The sequence below is a fragment of the Rousettus aegyptiacus genome, unplaced genomic scaffold, assembly GCF_014176215.1.
Source record: "Rousettus aegyptiacus isolate mRouAeg1 unplaced genomic scaffold, mRouAeg1.p scaffold_m13_p_7, whole genome shotgun sequence".
In the NCBI taxonomy this organism is placed as follows: Eukaryota; Metazoa; Chordata; class Mammalia; order Chiroptera; family Pteropodidae; genus Rousettus; species Rousettus aegyptiacus.
The window spans coordinates 112,469,601-112,492,284 of record NW_023416310.1 but is presented as its reverse complement, the minus strand read 5'-3'; the positions used below and the strand labels follow the sequence as shown (position 1 = coordinate 112,492,284).

Below are 22,684 nucleotides of genomic sequence, written 5' to 3'. Positions count from 1 at the left end.
CTTGAAAATGTATTCTCAGTCTTTAGGAGCTAAAGAATGAACAGCCTGGCTCTCAGTATCTGTAATAAGAAATAATAAGAAACAATTTGGACTCTGTAGGAAAGTGGTTGGAAAGTTTAGGGGATGGGGTAGAGGGAATTTTAATTTTGTTACATAGAGATGATTTTTGCTTAAAGGTAGAATAATAGCACATAATTAGATCCTTTCTTGCCTTAAATCCACTTTTGAATATGAAAGGAGATAGGTGCCTGATTGGGTGGGCAGATGAATATGCTGGGGTTAGATACTGGTTTTTCTATTAGAGGGTGACTGGGACATTGATCGGAACCATAGATGCATTTAATGTACATAATTGTTTCATATAAAGAAAGTGTTGTTACTACAAGCTAGAAGAAAAAAATGGAATAGAAATTAGTGATGATTTTGTTGTAGTTTTTGTAAAATTTCCCAAAATCTTGTTAATCTGTAAATGTAAATTGTCATTTAGTAGAAATAGGAAATGGTTTAGAGAACTGTTAGCTACAGAGTTTCATTTTAGAGAACTTTAGTGGGGCTGGGCTGAAGGGCAAAGCAAAAACTTAAGACTCCTCAAGGAGATGAATATTTCACTTGAAATTAATGTGTCTAATCCATTGTATAGAATGTAAATTCTCATGTATATCAGTGTATATAGTACATAGAAAGCTTGGTATATAAAGAAACCAGTTTTTGGTAAAGTGAAGCTCCTTTTAGTTTTGAAATTTGGATTTTAATATTTGGTTCTTTCAGGGCGGAGGCAGAGAAGAACAGAAGAAAATGCAGAGACAGTCCCTTTGTGTTTAGGATAAGCAGCAGAATTAGAAACAGAATCCCTGAGAGATTTTTTTAAAGAAGAAATTTCCATGTATCTGTAGTTTAGATAAATGGATAAGCAGGGATAACTAGGAGTATACAACTGATATATAGTGGTTTGGGCTTCAAATTAAAAGAATTTCATGTCTAATGTTACTGTAGTGTGCATTGAGCTTTAATTCCTCATACTAGGTGTCTCTGAGGATGTCTGATTTGAGACCTGCAATATTTAAATTGGCTTTCTTATTTTATACCAGTCTCCATGGACTTAGTTATATAAGCCTAAAACTTCTGCTAGGTGACATGGCTCTTGTTAAGATTGGGACAAGATGTTACACCTTGTGTGGTCATTAAAGTCTCTGTCACTCCCACATGCTGTCACTAGGGTGGGAGAAGCAAGCAGGACCCTAGGCATCTCCTCTGCTCATCGCCCTTTGTCTTATTTCTGATGTGCAGCTGGCACATCAGGAGTGGTTTCACTCTCATTTATTCCTTAGTTATAGCTGTATACGATGAAGGGTGGGGGGCTAAGTTTAGGGTTCCACTTCAGGTATGAAGTGCCTCTCTTCCCAGAGGTGGAGGGCGATGAAGGAGGGAGCAGGTGAGGTAGATGATACTATAAGGAAAGATCATAGGCAGGCAGTTGAGACCACTGTTAAAGGAAAAATAGTTAGATAAAGAATAAAGTAAATTAACACATGGTCTAATTTTAGGATTTTGATTATAAAATTTAAATATAATCTGTAATTTTCATAAAACTAACCCCATTGATAGATCGATTTACGTAAATGAAAATTGATATGTTGTCACTAGTATGTTCTTTACCATCATAATTTAGTTTTAGCATTCGGATCCAGCTTAGGTACTTTAGGATTACTAAATACATACTGATATAATTACATAAAGAACGTAGAGTATAACATAGTTCCTTTTTTAGAGTATATCATCACTGTTTTCCTGTATTTACAGTTGACTCTGTATTTAAAGTTTTTTTGTAAGTCAGTTTAGTCATTTCTTACATGGTTATTTTAATGTTTAGTGCCCTTTGAGAAAATTAAAATGTCAAAACTCTTGGATTTATGATACAATAAAAAAAGTTGTCTGTTTATTAATTTTTTCCTAAGTAATTAAAGTATGACTTCCCTAGTGTATCTTTTAAGTTTAAAGTCAGAGAGAGGTTTAGAAATATTTCCTGATACTAAAGGAGCCTGTTTTAAAATTTGAATCTTAACATAGGTATATTATTGGTTGGCTGTTTTAAAATTTGAATTGATATTTTAAGTAATACAGTAACCATATATAACTGATTTTTTTAGAAAGCAAAAATCACTTTAAGACCACTTAAGTTAGTTTTAGTCCTGAAGTACAAAGGACTAGGTGATTAGGAATGCCGGTACCACCTAGTATCATAACGATGCTAATATCACCCTGGTCTTTACTGGTGATGTTTGCTATGCAGTAAACTATATGATATTATAGTTTCTACCCTCATAGAGTTCATATCCTCAAGCGGCCTTGTCTCTATCACTCTTTCACACATAAAAATAGTATAAATTATTCATTACTCTTAAAGTAGAGGTTTTTTATTTTGTTCTTTTTTTTTTTTTTTTTTTTTACAGTTTTTCACATTTAATAGACCTAACAGGAATTGTGGAAATTGGGAATCCTCATCCAGTTTACTTATACTGGGAAGACTTACTATGTGATATGGGATTTGAGAAAGTCTTGATGACTCTGTGTCAATTGTTTGAGGGAGAATTGTGGTAGATGTTAGTCATGTTGATTAAAATATTAACAATTCTAACTCTATTTGTAGTTTTTCTCATCCTACTCTATAGCTTTTTGTTTGGTTGCTTTTTTAATCTCGTAGGATGGTTGACCACTAACATCTCCAACGTGTGTCTTTTTATGTGTGGAATGTCATTCCAAAGTGTTTAAGTTAAGAGTACTTTGTATTAGGACCACTAAGGTGGAAGGAGAGGAATAAACTAGGAAAACAGATGACTTATGAAGCTCATTTTCCCCAAGTATTGAACTGTTAAATTAGTGTTACTTTTTTGTTTCAGCATCAAAGCTGGAAGACTCCTGTCCTACATTCCCTATCAGCTGTACAGCAAGCAGTCCACTGTGCAGAAAGGTCTCACCTTCAATCCTGTGTGCAAACCTGAGGACCCTGTGCCGGGTCCAAGCAATAGAGCCAAACAGCTCAACAACAGGGTGTAAGTTTGTCCAGAGAGGGAATGCTGCAAAACTGGGTTTTAGCAGTGGATGTGGCCCCTTGTCTGCTGAAGAGAGAGATAGCAGATGTAAAACTTTGCTATTCATCTGTATAAAACATGTTGAAATAGAAACTATTTCAATTGTGATGGCTTCATAAATAGAATATAAGCAGGAAAGCTTTCTTAGTCATTTTAGATTCCCCTGTTAAATTAATGGATCATAAAGTATTATAAGTAAAATTTTTCATGGGTTTTCCTGAAAGTAATTATTTCCACACACGGAATTTGCTATAGGATGTTGCTTTCTCAAAAAATGAACTGGCCTACGGTCATGCCACCCTGAATGTGCCTGATCTCGTCTGGTCCTAGAAGCTAAGCAAGGTTGGGCCTTGGATAGGAGACCACCTAGGAATACCAGGTGCTATAGGCATTAAAAAAAAAAAAAATGAACTAACTACACCAGCTGTACTTTTGTAATGTGCTATACGTAGAAAAGACAGTTAATGAAAATGTTAACATTTCTAGTTTAATTTTTTAAATTGCCTATTTATAACGATTCTAAACATGTAAATATTTTATATCAGTGAAAATTTAGTTGGCCCTAAATATTACAGAGTTAGAGGTGAATAGAGTTTTTTTCATGTAACTGATTTAAAAAAATATATATTGATTTAAGCTTTAATTGCAATACTCCTGGGTAAATTGGTTTCACAGTTAATTGGTGTGTTACCTTCACTTGTATATCAGGTGGTTCATTATCATCAGCATTCTCATTATTTGTAAATTGCTTGCTTTGGGAGTTGGATATATTTTTTCCAAAAGACCCAAAGTCTAATTAACCTGGGAGGATCTGAGACTACTACCTTCTGTAGTTGTTGTTGTTGTCATTTGTTCTTTTACTTGTATTCACTTAGAAGCATATTCACATGTTTGCACATTACCTAAAACTTAATTTTTTTAGTACTGTGAAGGTGTACAACAGGTAATACCAGAAAAGCTTTCACTATACAACTTCATTTTTTTTTTTTTTTCTTACCCACACTAATAAAGGAAAATAGAGTAGTCCCCCTTATTCAGCAGGGGTTATGTGGACAGTACAGAACCCTATGTATACTCTGTTTTTTCCTACATGTATACACCTATAATAAAGTTTAATTTATAAATTAGACACAGTAAGAGAGATTAACAATAACTAATAATAAAGTAGAACAATTAATAACAAAAGTTAAATGAATAAGGTATCTCTCTCACTCTCAAATACTTTAATTTGTATACTTCCATTCTGTCAAAGCGTTCCAAAAGTTTTTTTTTTTTAAAAAAAGCTTTACTGTCACCCTTCTTATGATAATGTGAGATGATAAAGTGCCTAGGTAACAAGTCTACCCAGAAAGACATGCAATTTAAAACATATGAATTGCTTATTTCTGAAATTTTCCATTTAATATTTTCAGGCCATAGCTAATGGTGGGTAACAAACTGTGGAAAGGGAACCTGCAGATAGGGGGGACTATTGTCTATGTTTTTTGAAATCCTTTGTGTCAGTTTTAGGAAGAATTTACCAATTAGATTTTACTTTTTAACATATTTACACTATTGCCTAATAAATGTATCTTTGCCTGTGATATATTTTTAGTACAGCTACTTTGTAAATATCCATTTGTCTAGGCAAAAAAACTATAGTAAAGAAAGAATGTATATTTGCAATGTGTTTTCTTGCCAATATATGCATTCCTTGTTGCATATGCTGCTGCTATACATGTGAAGGGTCTTAGTGTCTGTGACATAGAAACACAGATGTAAGACTTTTCTGACCGACTTCACTTTGTTGCTTTCTTTGATTCTTATTTTTTTGGTATGTTTAATAGATTTTGAAAATTGCTTTGAAATTCTTTTATGTGACTTTTTGCTCCCTTGCTTTCTTTTTATCTCAAGAGCCAGACTTGCTCTGACATGTAACAAATTAGGGTTTTTTTGTTTCCTCTTTTAATTATTTCTGGTTGGTCTTCTTTTCCCTTAAAATGGCTGATCATCTATGAGGATAGGACTTACCCAGAGGTGGCTGGCATATTCCATGAGATGGTCAGCCATAGCCAACCCAAAACTGGGTGGTAATGTTTTGTCTCTTACACACGTGTGCCTTTTTGTGTGTTCACACTGTTGTTACTAATACACCACATTGGTATTAGGATGAGGGACTTGGGGCAAACCTGGTAATACTGTGGAAACCTCACCTGTGCCGTGGCATTGTATGTAGTACCCTCATCTGGAGCCTGAGATGGAATTGGATTGATGCTATGGCCATTTCTAAGCAGCATGAATTAATGCTCCATAATTCAGGTGTTTGTTTTTGCTACTTAGATGATTCTTGTGAATACAAATAAATTATGTTTTTATTACAGAGCAGTACCAAGCAAACAATGTAGAGGAGCCAGGATGTGAGTTTAGCATAACATTCGTCCTAGGTCCTGAATTTATAAACCTGTCATCAGGAGACTCAGTCCAGGTTGCCTTGGGCCTTCTTGGCATCTAAATATGCTTTTCTTAGAAGCAGAATACCATTTCCCTATTAATAGGGTCAGTGTTCTCATTTTTCTAGGTATAAATTTTGCTGAATTACCCTGGTTCCTTTTATCCAGTTGTGTAGCAGCTGGCCTATTGCTAGATTAGTGAATGTGTGGTCTGTCAGTCTTTTCCTGAGTGCAGACATTAACTGTTGTAGCAGTGCTGGGGTTAATGTGTTGGACAGCAGCTTATAGGAAACTAAAATTAAAAGGATTAAGAATTCAGATTAAGTCTCTTACCCATTTTAATGGGAGTTATTCACATTCGATTAATTCAGCAAATATTTATTGACTACCTGGTATGTGCCCAACACTGCTATAAACTGCATATTTGGAGCATACAGACTCCAATTAATTTTTTAATTGAAAATAGAGTTTTGCTTTTTTTCCCCCTTCAATATTAAAAGAATTCCATTGGATTTCTTCTTTGGGAGTATCTGAAGGTTTAAAAACGAAAAGGCTGTTAATGTTCTGGAATTTTCCTAATTATCTTGCTACTTTAGTTTAACAAAGAATTATCTTGTTGGAAGAGTAAAAGGATATAAAATTCGTGGCTTCTCAGTTTTTAGGGGGAAATATCAAAGTGTGTATCACTAAGACAATACTTGCATGAAAAATTGTTTTAATTTGAAAGTCTGACAATTTTAAAACAATTTTTTTTTTTTGCTTTAGAAATCATATAATTAAGAAGAATGAGGCAGAAAATGAAGTCAAAGTCAATGGGATGAACAGCTGGAATGAAGAAGATACAAATAATGATTTTAGTTTCATTGAGCTGGAGCAGATCTTTCCAGGAGGGAAACAAAACGGAATTCCATCTCACAGAGACAGCCCTGCCATTTTTAATGGACACACTTGGAGCTCTAATGGTGCCTTACAGACACAGGAGTGCTTGGTGCCTGTGGCCAGTAGTGTTGCCAACAGGCTTTCCCTTGACTCTGCCCAAGAGGAAGAGAAGGCTGAGAAATGCAGCACCGACTTCAGAGACTGCAGCGGGCAGCAGTGGCAACAAAGCACCAGATATACGGATGCTTTGCGGGACCCACACAGAACTAATCCCTCCTCATCCTCCTTCTCCTCCTCCTCCTCCTCTTCCTCCTCTTCTTTGCACACTAGCACTAAAATAAACGGTGCTCACTGCTCCGCCGTTCAGGGCCCTTCAAGCACAAACAGCACTTCTTCAGTGCCTGCTCTCAGCAAGGCAGCACCGTCAGCACCGTCCAAACCCTCCAGCTGCAGTTTTATTTCAGACTTCTATTCTCGGTCAAGACTGCATCACATATCAATGTGGAAGTGTGAATTGACTGAGTTTGTCAGTACCCTACAAAAACAAAGTGGTGGTATCTTTCCAGGAAGGGAAAAGTTAAAAAAAATGAAAACAGGCAGGTCTGCACTTGTTGTAACTGACACAGGTAGATACTTACTAAAATTGTTTTCTTAAAAAAGAGTCATGCTCGATCATTTTGTTCTTCAGCTCTCTTTGGTATTCTGACCAGTACTAAGCTTTCATAATATAAGTCTTCAGCAGTGCCAGGTTATAAAAGTTGCAGTAAGTATGACAGAGTATAGAAAGCTTGCTTTATTAAAATTTTTTTTACAAAATTAGATTTAAGTGTGGTTAACTGAAATTTCTTCAATTTAAACAGTAACAAGGTTGGGATTCTGAACATTCATTCCTCATGTAGACCTTATCAGCTGTTGAAGTTTTAAACTGTGAAATATAACATGTTTATATTAAGTGCTTAAACTTTCGCAAGAATGCATTGGTTTGGTAAGGGTAACTTAATTTCTAGAAGCTTGCATCATACTGATTTTTAAATAATTAAATAACTGACATAATAGCTGTTATAGTAGTAAACTTAGCAAGAGTAAATATTTTCACATATAAATAGATTGGTTAATTGTATTTTGTTTTTTTAATACTTGACATCAAAAACAAAACCAATAGTAACAGGCTATATTTCTGTGTCAGTCATAAATTAGTATCTGGTTTGAGGTTTTAGTTGCTTTTTGCAGAGATTATAGTCTTGTTTTTTTTTTTCAGGGGAGGGATCTTAGAGAATACCTAATATTACCCTTTAATTTATAGCTGTGGAAACTGAGGTGCAGAGAGAAGCTCATGGTTCTGTCCTAGAAGGTGATAGAGCCCCTCCTTGTGGGCCTTTTCTTTTGTGTTTTCCTGTGTTTGATGTATTCCTAACTGCTTTTGTTATTCATGAAATATTTCAGAATTATGTTATAAGTATTAGATTATCCTGACATCATGCCTTGGCCTTGTAACCTAAAGGCCATTTAATTTTGAGAACTTCAAAGAACTCTTATGCATCAGTTTCATGAACGGAAATAAAATGAGAAATTATTATATTGTATGAAAGCATTCAGTAGATATTTTGTATATGCATTCTGTACTACTTGAATGTTTAAAGTCAGTTTTGGGTTATTTACTTTATGTTTATATAATACTTTCATACACCATCATTATGATTGTTAAGGTTTATTTTATTCATCATTTCTCAAGGTTATGTAGAGGGCAGCAAGGAAGTGCATGGCTTTGGAGTTAGATAACATAGCCTGAACCCAAATCCTGGCTCTGCCACTCTCATCAAGCAGGACCATGGGCAAGTCCATTCAGCCCTCTGAGTCTCAGTTTCCTCTTGGCAATGGAGTGAGTGAGTGTCTATGATGGTTACCTGGTAGGGTTGTGAGCTTAGGGAAGATGACATGAACAAAGGTTGCTGGGCCTTGCTTTCACAGTCACAATTTAGTGAATGGAGTAGTCTGAAGTCTGAACCTTTTAGGGGAATAATGTAAGTTTTTCGAAGCCTGTTACGAGTAACAGTAGTGGTATTCTTAAATCCACCAGAGAAACATTCCTTTATGAGATCATAACTTTTTACAGGCTTTGCATTCTTATTTCCAAGACTGTGTGTCTTGGAGAACCAGAGAGAGAGATGCAGGGGAAAGCCATGCCTATACCTGGGTTAGTGTTAAAGTGATGGCAGTGACTCTCCCTGTAGCTCAGGATGATGAGGAGCTGGTGTCCTTTAGCGGGGACATTCACCTTTATCTCCTTAGAAGTAGTGTATAAGCTTCAGAGTTGATTTTCAATAGTATTTAATGGCATAAAGAGAGTTACAGATTTTTGCTTTATGGACTATTATGTGTTTAGGATAATAGTGTGGTGGTTTGAGGGGTCTAAAATCAGACAGCCTGGGATTGAATGCCACCTCAATCTCTTACTGACTGTATGACCAGCAAGTTATCAGTCTGTAAAATGGGGATAATAGGCTTACCTGTTGCATAGTGTTGAAATTCTCATATGTAAACCTCATACATCAGTGGTTGAAACCTACCAAACACTCCATAATAGTAGCAGTTTTTATTGTTGCTTTATCAGGGAATATTTGTGGACTAGGCGGAATAGTGTCCACCTAAAGTTACTTAGCTCCGTGTAATTGTGAAAAGACATTTAGACATCTTTATAAAATAGCACACAGAAGCAATTTAAAGTATTTAGACAAACTTTAATTTGAGACATAATAATTAGAATATAGAGTAAGAAAACATGTCTTCGTTTTGGGGTTGAACATTCTCTTTTTTCCTTCTAGGAAATATGTCAGTATTGAATTCAGCCAGACATCAGAGCTGTATAATGCATGTTGATATGGATTGCTTCTTTGTATCAGTGGGTATACGAAATAGACCAGATCTCAAAGGTCTGTATTCTTGTTTGTTTTAAGAAAATTGATATATTGTTATAAATATATATTCTAAGGATCATAAAAACTTTTTAAAGACATATTGATTTTAATTTTCTCTGGCAAAATCAATTCCCACTTCCAAATTTTCATTGTCAAGAAAGATTTAGGGAAATTTAAGTTTCTTTTTATTTTTTGCTATGGAAATCAGGTCTTTAGGGAGGAACACTTATCTTCAGCTGAAGGCTCTCTCATACTAATGTAGGTGAGGACCTGTATTAGGCATCTTCCTTATTTTTATATTTTTTTAAGAGGGAATTTTATGATAGCCATGTGTTTGTGACTTGAGTCACTTGGTTCTCTCAAGTAAATAACATTCCAGCTCTTTGACTGTAATTTTGTTTTACTAAATATCGCTAAAATATGTTGTCATCTGTGTGGTCTTTGTTTTAATGGAATTTCAGATATTTTTGTCAGCTAATCAGTACTTTAAAAAAAATTTGTTCTGGATTTTTCAGTGGTTTTCTCTGTGTCTGAAAGATGTAACTATGAGCATTTTCCTCTGAGAGTCAGACCTTCCCTTAAGGAAAGCTAAGAGGTTCCTGGGGTTGATTCCAGGACCAGATTTTTGTCCTAGTAGTTGCTGCTTCAGCTCTAAAAGGAGTATTTAGAATGTTAAAGAATTGGTTTTAGCCCATGAGTGACTCTTTGATGCGTTATTTTTTGGTCAATAATTGCATTTAGTATAATATATAAATTATTCATGCTATTGCCTTAGAAGTTATAGTTAACTTGTAACTTACACACAGGGAAGTGATATATGAAAAAGTTTAAAACTAAACCTCAAACTGAAGACCATATACTTGCATTTGCTTATATAATAGGTCAGATTGTGATTCCTCTGCACATATATTTAATTTGTGTTTCTTGCTATAAAATTGAAGGATTGGTCTAGATTTTACCCTCCTTTTTTGATACCAGAAATATTAAAAATCTAAATATAGTTATTCTTTTGCTCCCTATCCCTCCTAGTCTGAATCTAGGATCTGAGGTGTCTGTTTTCCAGCTGTAAGAAACCAAACTAAAGCTATGGAAAGCTAAATGATAGTGTTGCTTTAAAGTTGAATAAATGCATCAAAATTGTCATAAATAGTTTACTTTTTTATGGTGGGGGGCGGGGGAGGTGCATGACGATTTATATTCCTTAAAGATAATAGCTCTTTTAGGGATTAACACCAAAATAAAGCTAAAGAAAATATGTCATTTTAAAAATTTTTTCTTATCAATGTTAACATTCTTGTACTTAAATTTAAAAATAATTTTATTCTCTTCCTCACAGGAAAACCAGTGGCTGTCACAAGTAATAGAGGCACAGGAAGGGCACCTTTGCGTCCTGGCGCTGACCCCCTGTTGGAGTGGCGGTATTACCAGAATAGAATCCTAAAAGGCAGGGCAGGTACACAAAATGAGCTCTCTTTCAAGTCACTGTGCTCCTGCTGAAGACTTCTGGATATTGCTGTTGATGTTGTCATTATAAAAACAAAAGCAGAGAAATTAATTTTCATTCAAGGGTTTTAAGGTTGTCAGTGACATCTTAAAGCAAAATCTGAATGTAACAATACAAGTGACTGATTTACAGCTATGCTTTGTCGAAATGGATGATAATATATCTTTCTGGGACGGAGAGTGAATAATGTTTTATAAGATGTGATTAGTTTGCTTTGTATACATTTAGATTGAGGTGAAAATCATGGACATTTTTTTGGAAGCTTCTAGACTCGAGATGTAATTGCTAGTTGGTCACCTATCATAGTAAAGACGCTGAAGTTTATATTGCTAAAGATTTGTGTGAAGCATGGGAATAAGAAGCAGTAGGACTTAACGTTTATTGGAATGAAAAGGTAAATACCAGCAGTCATTCCTCATCTTTTTCGAACCTATTTCATATGAGAAACATTTTCTTACCTCTTTGGCTTTTAAAGTTTGGCTATTAATAAATAAAAATTATAAATTTATACTAATTATGATAAGATTTTCATATATCTTTTTTTCCCCTGAGTAAATTTCCCTGAGAAATATTTGCCCGGAAATTAAATTTTTTGACACCGATTAGTTTCCTTATGGATGTCTGCAAAAACAAAAATGTTTTTTTTTAATTAGTTTTTCAGAAAAATACTAATCAGAAAGTAATAAGAAATTAGATATACAGAACAAAAGGCATGCAGTTAAATTTCAGCCCAACTATTTCAGGTCTCTAGTTTTCAGTTATAAAACCTTGGGTTTATTTTAGCAATGATCTCAATGAAATTAAGGGCAAAGGAAAACCAGTAGGCATGGCCGAGGGCCTTTTCTGGGATTACAGTCTCTTTTGTTGTAGTCATCTGTTTATATGGTGTAAGTACAAGGGAAAATTATTATAGATGTATCTTCATGCTTCATGTGTTTTCCAGATTTCTAAAGCCTTTCTTGGTTTTTACATCTTTGAAGAGATTTTTGAGATTCTAGCATTTTGTTTGTCATGAATAGGTCTTGAGGTAGCTGATACTGAACTTGTTTGGATATAGTTGTCTTGTGGTATTTGATGGTATGGGTAGTTTCTTAAGTATTGCTAGTATAGTTTTGTGGTAGGTTGGTTTTTATATTTTCTATGTGATATTCAAAGATGAAATCTTAAGTTCCACACAAATAAGTAGCTTGAGGAAATGTACAATTCCGGTAACATTTTAGACACTCAGTAGAAACTTAATAAATGAAGTTGAAAGAAGGAAAAAGTACCAATCATAGCATTCAGTAACATCTCTCAGTTACTCAGTGCTCGGAGTGTCTCCAGTGGGTAGAATCTGGTGTTTACTGCACACTTCCTTATCTCAGCAGTCTACGTCTGGGATTTCAGCCTTGGCAAGCACACTTTTCATAGGAGTGGCAAAGAGCCACTCTTAGGTCTTTCCTTCCATCACAGATGATCTGACCATGAACAGTTTATTAACAGAATATTCACTGTCCTTGGTTACCTAATTGTCTTCATCAGTTTAGCCACTGGATTTTCATAACATTCTAATGATCTTTTTATAATTCACATCTCTCCACCTCTACTGTGGGTAGTAAACCAAAAGCACACTCTCCTATCGTTGAAAACTGTCAAAATAGACTTTCCTGTCACTAGGAAAGATGAATGTGATATTTTGTGTTTTACATTCTTTAACTTGATGTCATTCACTTTTATGTCTTAAATAAACCTTTCAACCCATTTGGAGCTTACCAAAATGTTTGGTTGTCCTCTATCATAAAGTTTGGTTGCCATTAAGCTTGTACTTAGAACTAGTGTTGTCAGAGTGTCTTTGTTCCTCTTTCCTTTTTATTCCTTATCTTCTTTCTCTGGGTCCTTATTAAATGTGACACCAGATTTAAAAACATTGAGGATCACCTCAGGACTCTGGCTTCCACATACTAGCTTTGTTTTAAAAATTCAGTTCTAATGTGTTGGCTTGTTTGTCTAGCAAAGTATTAGAACAAGTTGCATCTTTTAGCCCTTTGTAGAAGCTTTAGTTTCTTATTCATTGTATTCAGAAACTCTTTGTCCAACAGAGCACAAGCAAGGGCTCACTGTCTGGGGCTTCCTTTGATAGCTGCCTCCTGAGCAGTGCTCAGGGTAACACTTCTCATTGATGACCTCATTACCTGGAAGCCATTTATACTTGTGATTTTGTGGTTGGGCCTTTTGATCCCTCCCTGGATTCCAGGATGCAGATATTTCCTGGCCTTTCAACAACTTCAGTGTTCATTCTAAAGAACAACAGTTTTTAAAATCATATTAGCCATAGATTTATTCTCAGCGATTTCTTTTTCACAGACCTGGGTCCTGGCCTCTGATTTCTCCAACCGTTCCTCATTCTCCATGTGCCCGTCTAGTTTGTCAAGTTTTGATGAGCAGTTCTCTACCTTGCCCTCCAGTGAGGACAGTGTGTCCCTGCATTTCCCCGAATCTCCCTTGAAGCAACTCACTGCGCTGGCGGAGGGACCACGCACCCTGCTGCACGGTGGAAAAGGTCAGCCGCCCGGCCACCCATGAGGGACCCTAGGCGCCACCTCTCTGGCAGGCATTGGGAGCGCAGGGGCCTCAGACACTGCTCTCACCTCAAGCATGGTTTTCTATAATTGTCAAGACGGGTATCTTAGATTGTTTAACTGGCCCTTCAAATAGAAGTCCCCTAACTCCTTAGCCTTTGATGCATAACTCATGGTTATACTTTGAAAGGCAGCTGATTGTGGCTGTTTAAGCTTCAACTCTTTTTTTTTTTTTTTTTGGTTAAGTAGCAGCCTCTGGAACTGTGATACTCACAATCCTGAAATCTTTAAGATTTTCAGCTTAGAATAATGGACTGTAAAAGCAGGTATTTAGCTTTCTAAGACCCTTTGGAATCACTGGATAGGCTGCTCTGCATTCTGTCTTTAATTTGTCATGGTATAGTTATAGTATAAGTTAGTCACAATATATCAGAAATTATAGCTCAAATTATATGCTCAGCTGTTTTAATTTTTAATGCAAGTGGGATTTGAATTTGGCCTCATTAAGATGCCAGTCCTCAGAGCTAGATTTGCATTTATGCTTTATGTGTATGGGTGCTACACTCCGGAAATGCTTGTATAGGTTGCGTAGTTGAGTAAAAGATGGTCATGCTAGAGTCAAACAGGAAAGGTTGTTTTAGCCTACCAAGCCAGACACTTTGCCATGTTTTTCTGGTGGTGCTTTAACTTGGCTTATTTTTCATGGAAATTATGTCTCTAATAGAAAATAAATACTGAGTGTGTTATATATATTGTGGTAGTGAACTTAGAATAGGTTTGTCCAAAATTAACTGATGTTGTATATCTCGGTCTTGTTTTACTAACTAATGGTATTTTTGTTCATAATAGAACTGTGGCTAAGATTGTGTTTTTAAAATATGATTTTAAAGCATATTCTTGGAACTTAACAGTCGTACCCAAAAGACTTGTAAATGAAATTGTGGTTTACTCTTTCTCAACTGTTAGTGAAGCAAGTGGAGTGGCTGCCACTGCAGGCTCCCCAGACTGTGCTTTGGTGTCGATGTAAAGCTGCAGATTTTGTTTGGATGTGCAGAGATATCAGTGAGTTGCAGTGTTTAGGCTAGGCTTGTATTCGGTAAAGCAGATGGTATTCTCATCACATGTGAACATTGTTACTTAAACATGCACTGTTAAACCAAAAGTAGAACTTCCTGAAGGTGGAATGATGTTGTGAAGCTCTTTTACCTGATATGTGTGTAAAAGAAAAACCTTAAACTTAGAATGAAACTGTTTTATAGTATGTTATCTACTAAATTATTGTTTAATCAAATGACTTGTAGGAATTTGATGTTTGTTGAACATGTTGTTAATTAGCTTTAAGTTTTGCAGATAGCTCTTTTAGGAAACAGCAAAGAACCTTTAAAGAGATTTGTATTTTCCATTAACTCACATTACAAAGAACTGTATAATCCTTTTAAGGCTGTGGAAGGAGGTGCATCTTCCTGATCATTTTCTATCCTTGTCCGTCTAAAGAGACTGGGTTCAAGGGATATTTTATATTTATGTATCTTTTGATATGTATATATTTTTAAATTATTATAAAAATACTTTCAACTTATTCTGAGTTTTTATCTGACTGCTGGTGAAGAACTTCATGGAAGCAAACCATTTTAGAGTTAATAGATTTTCTTTTACTAAGTAAGGTGCTAAATATCAGTGGAAATAACTATTTGGAATTTATTAAACTTATATACAAATTTATTTTTTATTTGTAAATCGATTTATTATAAGAAAGGAACGGAAAATATATTGAATGAAAGTTGAGGAGAACTAGTTTGTAACATAGTCATTAAATTTTGTTATTTTTAAAGCAGATATGCCAGATTCATCAGAATGGGAGAATCAAGATTCTGCACAAACAAATGGAATTGATTCTGTTTTATCAAAGGCTGAAATTGCATCTTGTAGTTATGAAGCCAGGTATGTAGAAATTATGTGACATAATATTTAAGAATAGTTAATTTACTTGCTTAGTTTATATAATCTTTTGAAGTGAATTCAGACATGCTAGTCAGGCCTGTTTTAATGTTACAGACATTTTATGGAACGAAAATGTTTCTAGCATTAATTCCTTCTGTTCCTGTTTTTTTCACCTCACCAGTGCTAGATAACTTTAAATAAATACCTTAGTTTCCTGATGAACCAGTACCTACAGTGGAAACCAAAAGAAATTGGTCACTCATTTTTAAACCATTGTCTTTTGAGGCATGGAATTAGAGAATCAGATGTTTCGAAGGGGGAGGGCTTTGATCTGTTCTAGTGGTCCTCTGACAGCTGAGAGAAATCCCTTGTGATTTAAAGCTCCCTGTACTGTGTCTTTTTAAAATTATTGTTAAAACTTGGTTGTCTCTTAAATTATAAATAAATAATTCCATACTAGCATACCTAATAATCTCATTTAAAATCACAGTGTTGTTAGCACGTTACCAACTTTGTGTGTGTTCTTTATCTTATAAGTAACCTTAAAATCCCATTGCAGTTGGCTGTTTCCGTGCAAGAAGAAACAGACAATACTATATATGTGTTCCTCATACTTAAAAAAATCAATCGTTTAAAAATAATCTATTATAATTATTGTTAAAATAGAGGAAGTAATGAATTGATTAATTAAAAAGAGGAGTCTTTATTTTTTTCCTTTGTTGATAACTGAACGCATTTTTATCTCTGTAACACAGTGTTTACACATGTTGGCATTGATAATAATGATAAAAACCATATCAGTTACATTTTTCAGTCTTTTCTTTTGAGAGATTAGGGTAGAATCAGTGGTTTTTATCATTGATACTTTTTTAAAATTGTAATATAATCGACATTTTCAGATGTACAACAGTGCTTTGCTCTATGTAACATTCTTCAGTCTTGCTTAAAAGTTGCGGTTTTTCAAGCAAGTCTAATCTGAACAAAAATTGTTTCAACTCAGCATTATGTAATGAGACTAGTTTGTTTAAAATCTTGCCAATCGTATTATAAATAGAATATTTAAGAAAAAAGCATCATATACAAACGTGCATAATTATGAAATATTTTAAATTACTTGCCACTCATGACATGTCAGACTTTTATTCCCAGACTTACTTTGCCTTTCTTGTTGACAGAATTGTTTTAATTTTTTTCATTGTTAGTTGATAATGTGTGTAGCTGAGGAGTTGAAATTTTAATAAAAAAATTGTCAAGTGTAAGTACATTTGGATTATTATGTTTTCATTAGCACAAGTGGTTTATAGCCGATTTCATGTTGTGCTCAGTAGCCTGGTCTTTCCCCACTAAGTTCCTGAGTGGTGACCTGTGCTTTTAATAGCTGGACAGTTGTGTTTGGGGTCTGGAGGGTTTGATGAAGCCCCAATACTCACAGTTTGGACTTTGTTGGTTGATGAAATGAAAGCTCCACCCTTTCTGTTCTGCCTCTGCAGGATCTCTCTTCTCACTCAGTGCCCCAGGCTGGGTGCTGGGTGGGTCTGCCAAGGCAGCCTCCAAGGAGGAAGCCTCACTTGCTCCTGGTAGTTCTGAATTCTAGTGGCCAAGGCTACATCTAAACTCTAGGCTTCTGTTGGAGTTTGAGTGGTGCATTTGTATTGTGTCACAGATGGTGATTTTCAAGCTGAATGTATAATATATGAAGGCTAAATAATATGTAGGAAACCATTTAAGTGCTACTTAAGTGGCAAATATTTAAAGAGATGCGGAAAGTGATAAAAATAAATTCGAAAATAAATTGGAAAAAAACTAACAGAAAACCCACAGCTGTGGGGGTGTTTGTCCTTTAATTGTAATTTTCCATTTTCTAGAAGGCCATTGCTAACGAAGGTCTCTAGAAAACATTTCTTGGATATCCGATTGTTGCAGCTATCTAATCGTATTTTCCTTAAGCGAGAATACTTTTAAAAAATAAGTATATAGACAGTTGCATTAAAGGTGTTTCTGAGGTTGGGGTGGGGTCTGAACTGTGGGGATAGTTGTCTCCCCGTTTTACATGTTGGTGAGTTTTCAGTAGGTAGATGAATAATGGGGTTGGCAAAGGATAGAGCGGGAACATGAGGTGGTAGAAGCCATAGAAACGTAGGCTGTGTGTATGTAGGTCAGACAGAATATACATTACCATTAGTTCTAGCCATACTTACTGTAAAGAGCAAACTTTGTATGTAAGAAGGTAGATATGCGGATGAATAGGTAATGACACTCAAATACCCTAGAAGCATGGATTTTTACTATCAGATTGTTGGAGGCTTCTGTTTCACAGGCTTTTGTGAGGACCCTTCACTCACCCTAATTGGCACATAGATGTCTGCTTGGTGTAGTGAGTGGAGAGTGACAGTGACTTAGTGGTGAATTTTTTATGTTGTCAAATCCAATACCAGACATGGTTGTCGAGCATAGCATGATGCCAGAAAGCGCAGGCTGCTTGTGGTGCAAACTGGCAAAGGCCATTTCTGCCACACGCAGGAAGCACTTACTGGTGGCCTGTTCTGCCTAGGGTTTTAATAGGAGGATGTCACCTGAGTGAGGAGTCACTTCAGACTGCTGTGTGATGGTCTTTACTTATTTATTTTATATGAAACAGATCTCATTTCCCAACCATTGACTCAGGGTCTTTTGCTTCCCTTGGTTTTGGGAAGGTTCAGGTTCTCCTTGCTCATGGACTTACCGAACAGCCTCTCTCTCCAGGATGTGGATGTGCACAAGTCAATGCGTAGATGTGCTCTACTCTTCTAAGTAACATACCCCTGTTGATTTTCATATGTGAAAATTTGGAAAATGAAATGATTGTAAATGTAAGAATATATTTATAGGAACTGTGTAACACATTCCTTTAAAAATGAATAATTTCCTTTATAAGTTTAGCTTTTGCATGCTGACCTATATAGTAGCATTGAAATGTCGTATGCTGTTAATGTACTTCTCTATAGACTTGTAGACTATTACATATCGTGCCTTGCTTTACTAGACATGACCACTGACCATAACCCTTCCTGGGTGGGTGAGGGCAGGGTCATCCTCATGAGCATCCTGAAAGTTCATGTTCACCATCTTTTATATACCACCTCACAAAATGCCTGGGACATAAAATTTTGTTGAATGAATTTTTTTACCGCGTGTTTGTCAGTCATCACTTCTTTCACTGTCTTTTCTCCTTCCTGTTAGATATTTCTCATCTACTAGGGGCTTTGTGGTCAGATAACTCATTACTGTCTTTGTATATATAAGGAATGCATGTGATTTTGTTTTTTCTGTTAAGTAGCTTGGAAGATTCTCCTTGTCTCTCATTGAAGGTCTGAGATGCAGAGGGTTCACAGGCCTCTGAATAATTAAGGATTGTTTGTAAATATGTTTGTTAAAATAGGGCACACCTCCATACAAAGTAAGCACTTAGGTAAATATTTATTGGATGTATGTATAGAATAACTATTTGATGTATTTCCATAGGCATATGTAACTAAGTAAAAACATTGCTTATTATTACTTTTGTTGTGTTTTTAGTTTAATATTTTTTCTTGATCCATTGCAAAGTGATAAAATGGAATTTTCCTAATTATGTATAATTCTGCAATTATACCTTTGTGCTGCATGCTGTAAATATCAAGGAAAATGTGGGCCATTGAGACACACAAAAGATTTTTTTAAATTTACCATTTTTAGTTGGGTCCCTTGAGGTTCTGGAACCCTGGCTTCATCCCACAGTCATGTTCACTGTATACAATGCTGTTGACCTCTCAGCTACTGTGGAGCCATTTCTGGAGCATGGAGTTGGTCTCTTGGGAACTGGGCAGTAGTAGGGTGGGCACATTTTATCTGTCAACATAGCACAGTTTTGTGTAGTTCTTTCATTGTATGCTTTGTCTTCAGGGGATGAACCTTAGCCAAACTATGCCATGTGACAGGGAAAGAAAATGGTTTTTGACTGCACATTCCTGTTCTGTGGTGGTTGTGATATCACCAGCATATGGCAGCTGGCATCTCTGCAGAGGGTTCAGGGGTCTGAGTCTTAGGAGAAATCTTTCAATACAAGAGCCAAACCTGAGATTTTCCTAACATTTGGCATACCTCCACATATCATTTACCCTAATCAGACAGTTGTGTAATTCCCTCTGACAGGAAACAAACCTGTAAGTTTTCTTAATGCTTATTTTTATCCCTAATGAGAATGCAGTTAAATGAAAATTGTATATTAGTGTCATGGAGAGAGAATATCAACATACTTGATTTTTTTTTTGCACTTAAAGTTTTTTAGTTTAACCTCCATTGTGTTGTATCTTTTCTCTAGACAAGTTGGTATTAAGAATGGAATGTTTTTTGGGTATGCTAAACAACTTTGTCCTAATCTTCAAGCTGTTCCATATGATTTTCATGCATATAAGGAAGTCGCACGCACAATGTATGAGACGTTGGCAAGGTACAGTATATGACACTGTCACTGTGTTTCTGTGTCCTCCTGTTCTGTCTGATAGTAAACCGAGTCCAGTTTCTTTAGGGTTGGCAGGGTCACTTTTGCGAGACTTTTCTCTCTTTCAGGAACCGCCCCCTCAGCATCCAGTGTGACGGTCCCCTCTCCTTTTTTTAAGCAGCTCCACTAATCAATAGTTCTGTCTTTTTGCTGCTAAAATTGGTCAGAAATGAAAGGTTAATTTTTAAAACATTTACACCGTGGGTGTGTTTAACATCAATTAAAAGCTCAAAATTTTTTTAAAGTGCATGGCAGGCCTTGTGTGCTCTAAAGCAGGAATGAGCACATTTTTCTTACTAAGGGCTCTGCGAGGTCTATATTCCAGCATAGAGTGAAAGCAACCACAGACACATTATATCAGTGAGTGGGCCTGGCTGTGTCCCATTACGTCGTTACCAAATCAGGCTTGTTGACCTCTGGGGCTTTATCGATGTTCTAAGAGAAGCTTCTTGCGTTTAGCTTCACCTCTTCCTTGACTTTCTTCTCTTATTAGATTAAGTGCATTTTTTTCCAGTATCTGTTTTGAGTATTAATACAGGTGACTGTTGATGCTGCTAGTCCTACAGAAAAGAATAAGGTCCAGTCTCTGCCTTCATGGGGCTTAGTTTAGCAGGCGAGTAACTCGAAAGGGACACGTGTAGTTACTGGCATCAGTATGTGGGACTGGGTGCTGGATGATGAACCAGCTATAATTACAGCTGTCCTTGAGACCCAGATATGGGGGCATTGGTACCAAGTGAAAAATGCACGTTTTTTATCTGTTCCAAAGTTGGAGACAGTAGCAGCATCCAAATGAGGGCAGGGAGTGGGTGACTGGGCAGTGGTGGAGAGCTGGGCAGTGGTCCTCCTGTGCTCTGGGTTCCAGAGCAGACCACCAGTCTGAAGCTAGGGTAGGAAGATTTGTGGGAGAGCCACACATGCACTGGTCCTGGTAGATTCTAGTCTGGTGAGATGATCCCAGCGGCATGCGGCTCTTATGTGAGGGAGGAGCATTCACTGTGTTGTGTCCCTACCCCCGAGGGACTGCTGTCTCAGCTGTGTGGTCCATGCCCCAGGGTAGCTTCCACTTGGAAGCAGAAGTCCTCCTCAGGTAAACCCTTCTGCTCTCACAGATGTCTCCCTCTAAGCATCAACAAAGCACTCCTCTCTTAGATGAATATAGATATTAATTAGTCTGATTGGTTACTTGCAGTAGATGTGAGTGGAATACGAGGCCTGTCCCTCCTAGTATCGTTACCAAGTGGTTTACCAAAGACACATTTTGATCCCGAGGCCTCTCTGGTGGCCTCCCATTTGTGGTCCACGTATGTGATTAGCATTGGGGCCACATGGCATTACTTCTGTTCTTCAGCTAATTAAAATGAGTCTTTTGTGTGGGTCGGTCATGACCAAAAAACAAAAACCAAAGCCCAGACCGTTTCCACATGCTGAGGATGTTAATGGTGTCCTTTTACAGAGGCATTTGGGGTGATTGGCCAACATATTCTGTATCTCTAGGCCTGCTACAGTGAATGATTGTGGTATTTTTGTTTAGAACAGCATCAGTTACTTATTTAACTGATTTATGTGGTTTTTCTGTTCCTTAAAGATTCTGGTAAACCATATTTGAAAGTTTTTTAGATTAAATGTTATGACAGTTCTAACTCACCCACCAGTTTTCAACTACTCAGAGGTTTACAAAGATATTCTTAGTATAGAGGAATTAGAATGATGATTTTTGCTGTTTTTTTTTTTTTTGGTAGATAATATGGAAAAAGAAAATATTAGTTAACTTTGCATTTAAAAGTCGATGGCTAAATAATGGCACTTGGAACGGTTTACTGAAAATGCTATTTTTTTAGCTTAAGTCTTGTGAGGAAATTTTGAAGAAAGATACTATGGGAAGACTATTTTGCAATGTTTGTGTGTCTGCGTGGATAAAACCCAGTGGCTGTGCTTCACTGCCTGTGCTTTGTGTTGATAGCTACACACATAACATTGAAGCAGTCAGTTGTGATGAAGCGCTGGTAGACATCACTGAAATCCTTGCCGAGACCAGACTGACTCCTGATGAGTTTGCAAATGCTGTCCGCATGGAAATCAAAGACCAAACTAAATGTGCAGCCTCTGTTGGAATTGGTCAGTACCAGCTCAACCATACCATCCACTTTACTTACAGCTTTGCTTTGGGATCACTGACTCATGTAGCTTTTAAGAGTGATTTTTAAAAGATTTTGTTTTTATTGCCTTACTGCATAAGACCTCTAAAGCATTTCGTAGCATTGCTCATAGTTGTGCGATACATGAGATAAAAGTGTTAGAAATGCCAGTAAATGGTTGATAATATTTTTGGAATAAACAAGGTGGAATATTTCTTAACCTACTCTTTAGAAATGGAGAGAATTGAATTAATATTTGTAAGCAGTATTTTCAGAAATGTACAGAAGCCATGTTTAAAACATTGGGGCCGGGGGTATGGAGCCCAGTGTTACTAAGTCTGTTGTAATTCAGTTCCTTTCTGACCTTCCTCTTTCTGGAATGCTCGGTGGCCCTGCCTTCCTTCGCAGCTCTGGAAGTAGCTTTAGTGACAGGTGCCCTCAATGATCATGCTGTCCCTCCCACCAATTATCCTTTTTAAGCCTTGCACCTGTTTCCTTTGTTACTCCTGCCTGTTTATCCTTCCTTTGTTGACCCCTCAGCTGTGCCCTCTGGAGCCCTTCCTCACACCTCAACTTCCCTGAAACACCTCTTCCTCTGAGACTGTTGAGCACCTCTTGCCAAGGTCCCTCTTTCATTGCTGTTCTCTGAAGCGGGTCCAGTTTGTCCCTGCCATGCTCTGTATGCCACAGGCTTGGAAAGGAAAGAGAACTT

The 22,684-nt window shown here is 36.5% G+C and overlaps 1 protein-coding gene across 13 annotated transcripts in view; it reads left to right on the top strand.

Moving 5' to 3' along the window:
• REV1 (REV1 DNA directed polymerase) overlaps window positions 1-22,684 on the top strand; it is an 82,960-nt gene that overhangs the window by 41,114 nt on the left and 19,162 nt on the right. For 3 of the 13 annotated variants that reach the window (XM_036224736.1, XM_016157248.2, XM_036224741.1), the window contains 7 exons: window positions 2,898-3,050; window positions 6,284-7,023; window positions 9,220-9,327; window positions 10,649-10,765; window positions 15,207-15,315; window positions 19,655-19,783; window positions 21,798-21,952. In XM_036224736.1, the coding sequence (XP_036080629.1) occupies window positions 2,898-3,050; window positions 6,284-7,023; window positions 9,220-9,327; window positions 10,649-10,765; window positions 15,207-15,315; window positions 19,655-19,783; window positions 21,798-21,952 (1,511 nt within the window). The other 10 variants (XM_016157246.2, XM_036224739.1, XM_036224738.1 and 7 more) reach the window with 10 other exon arrangements.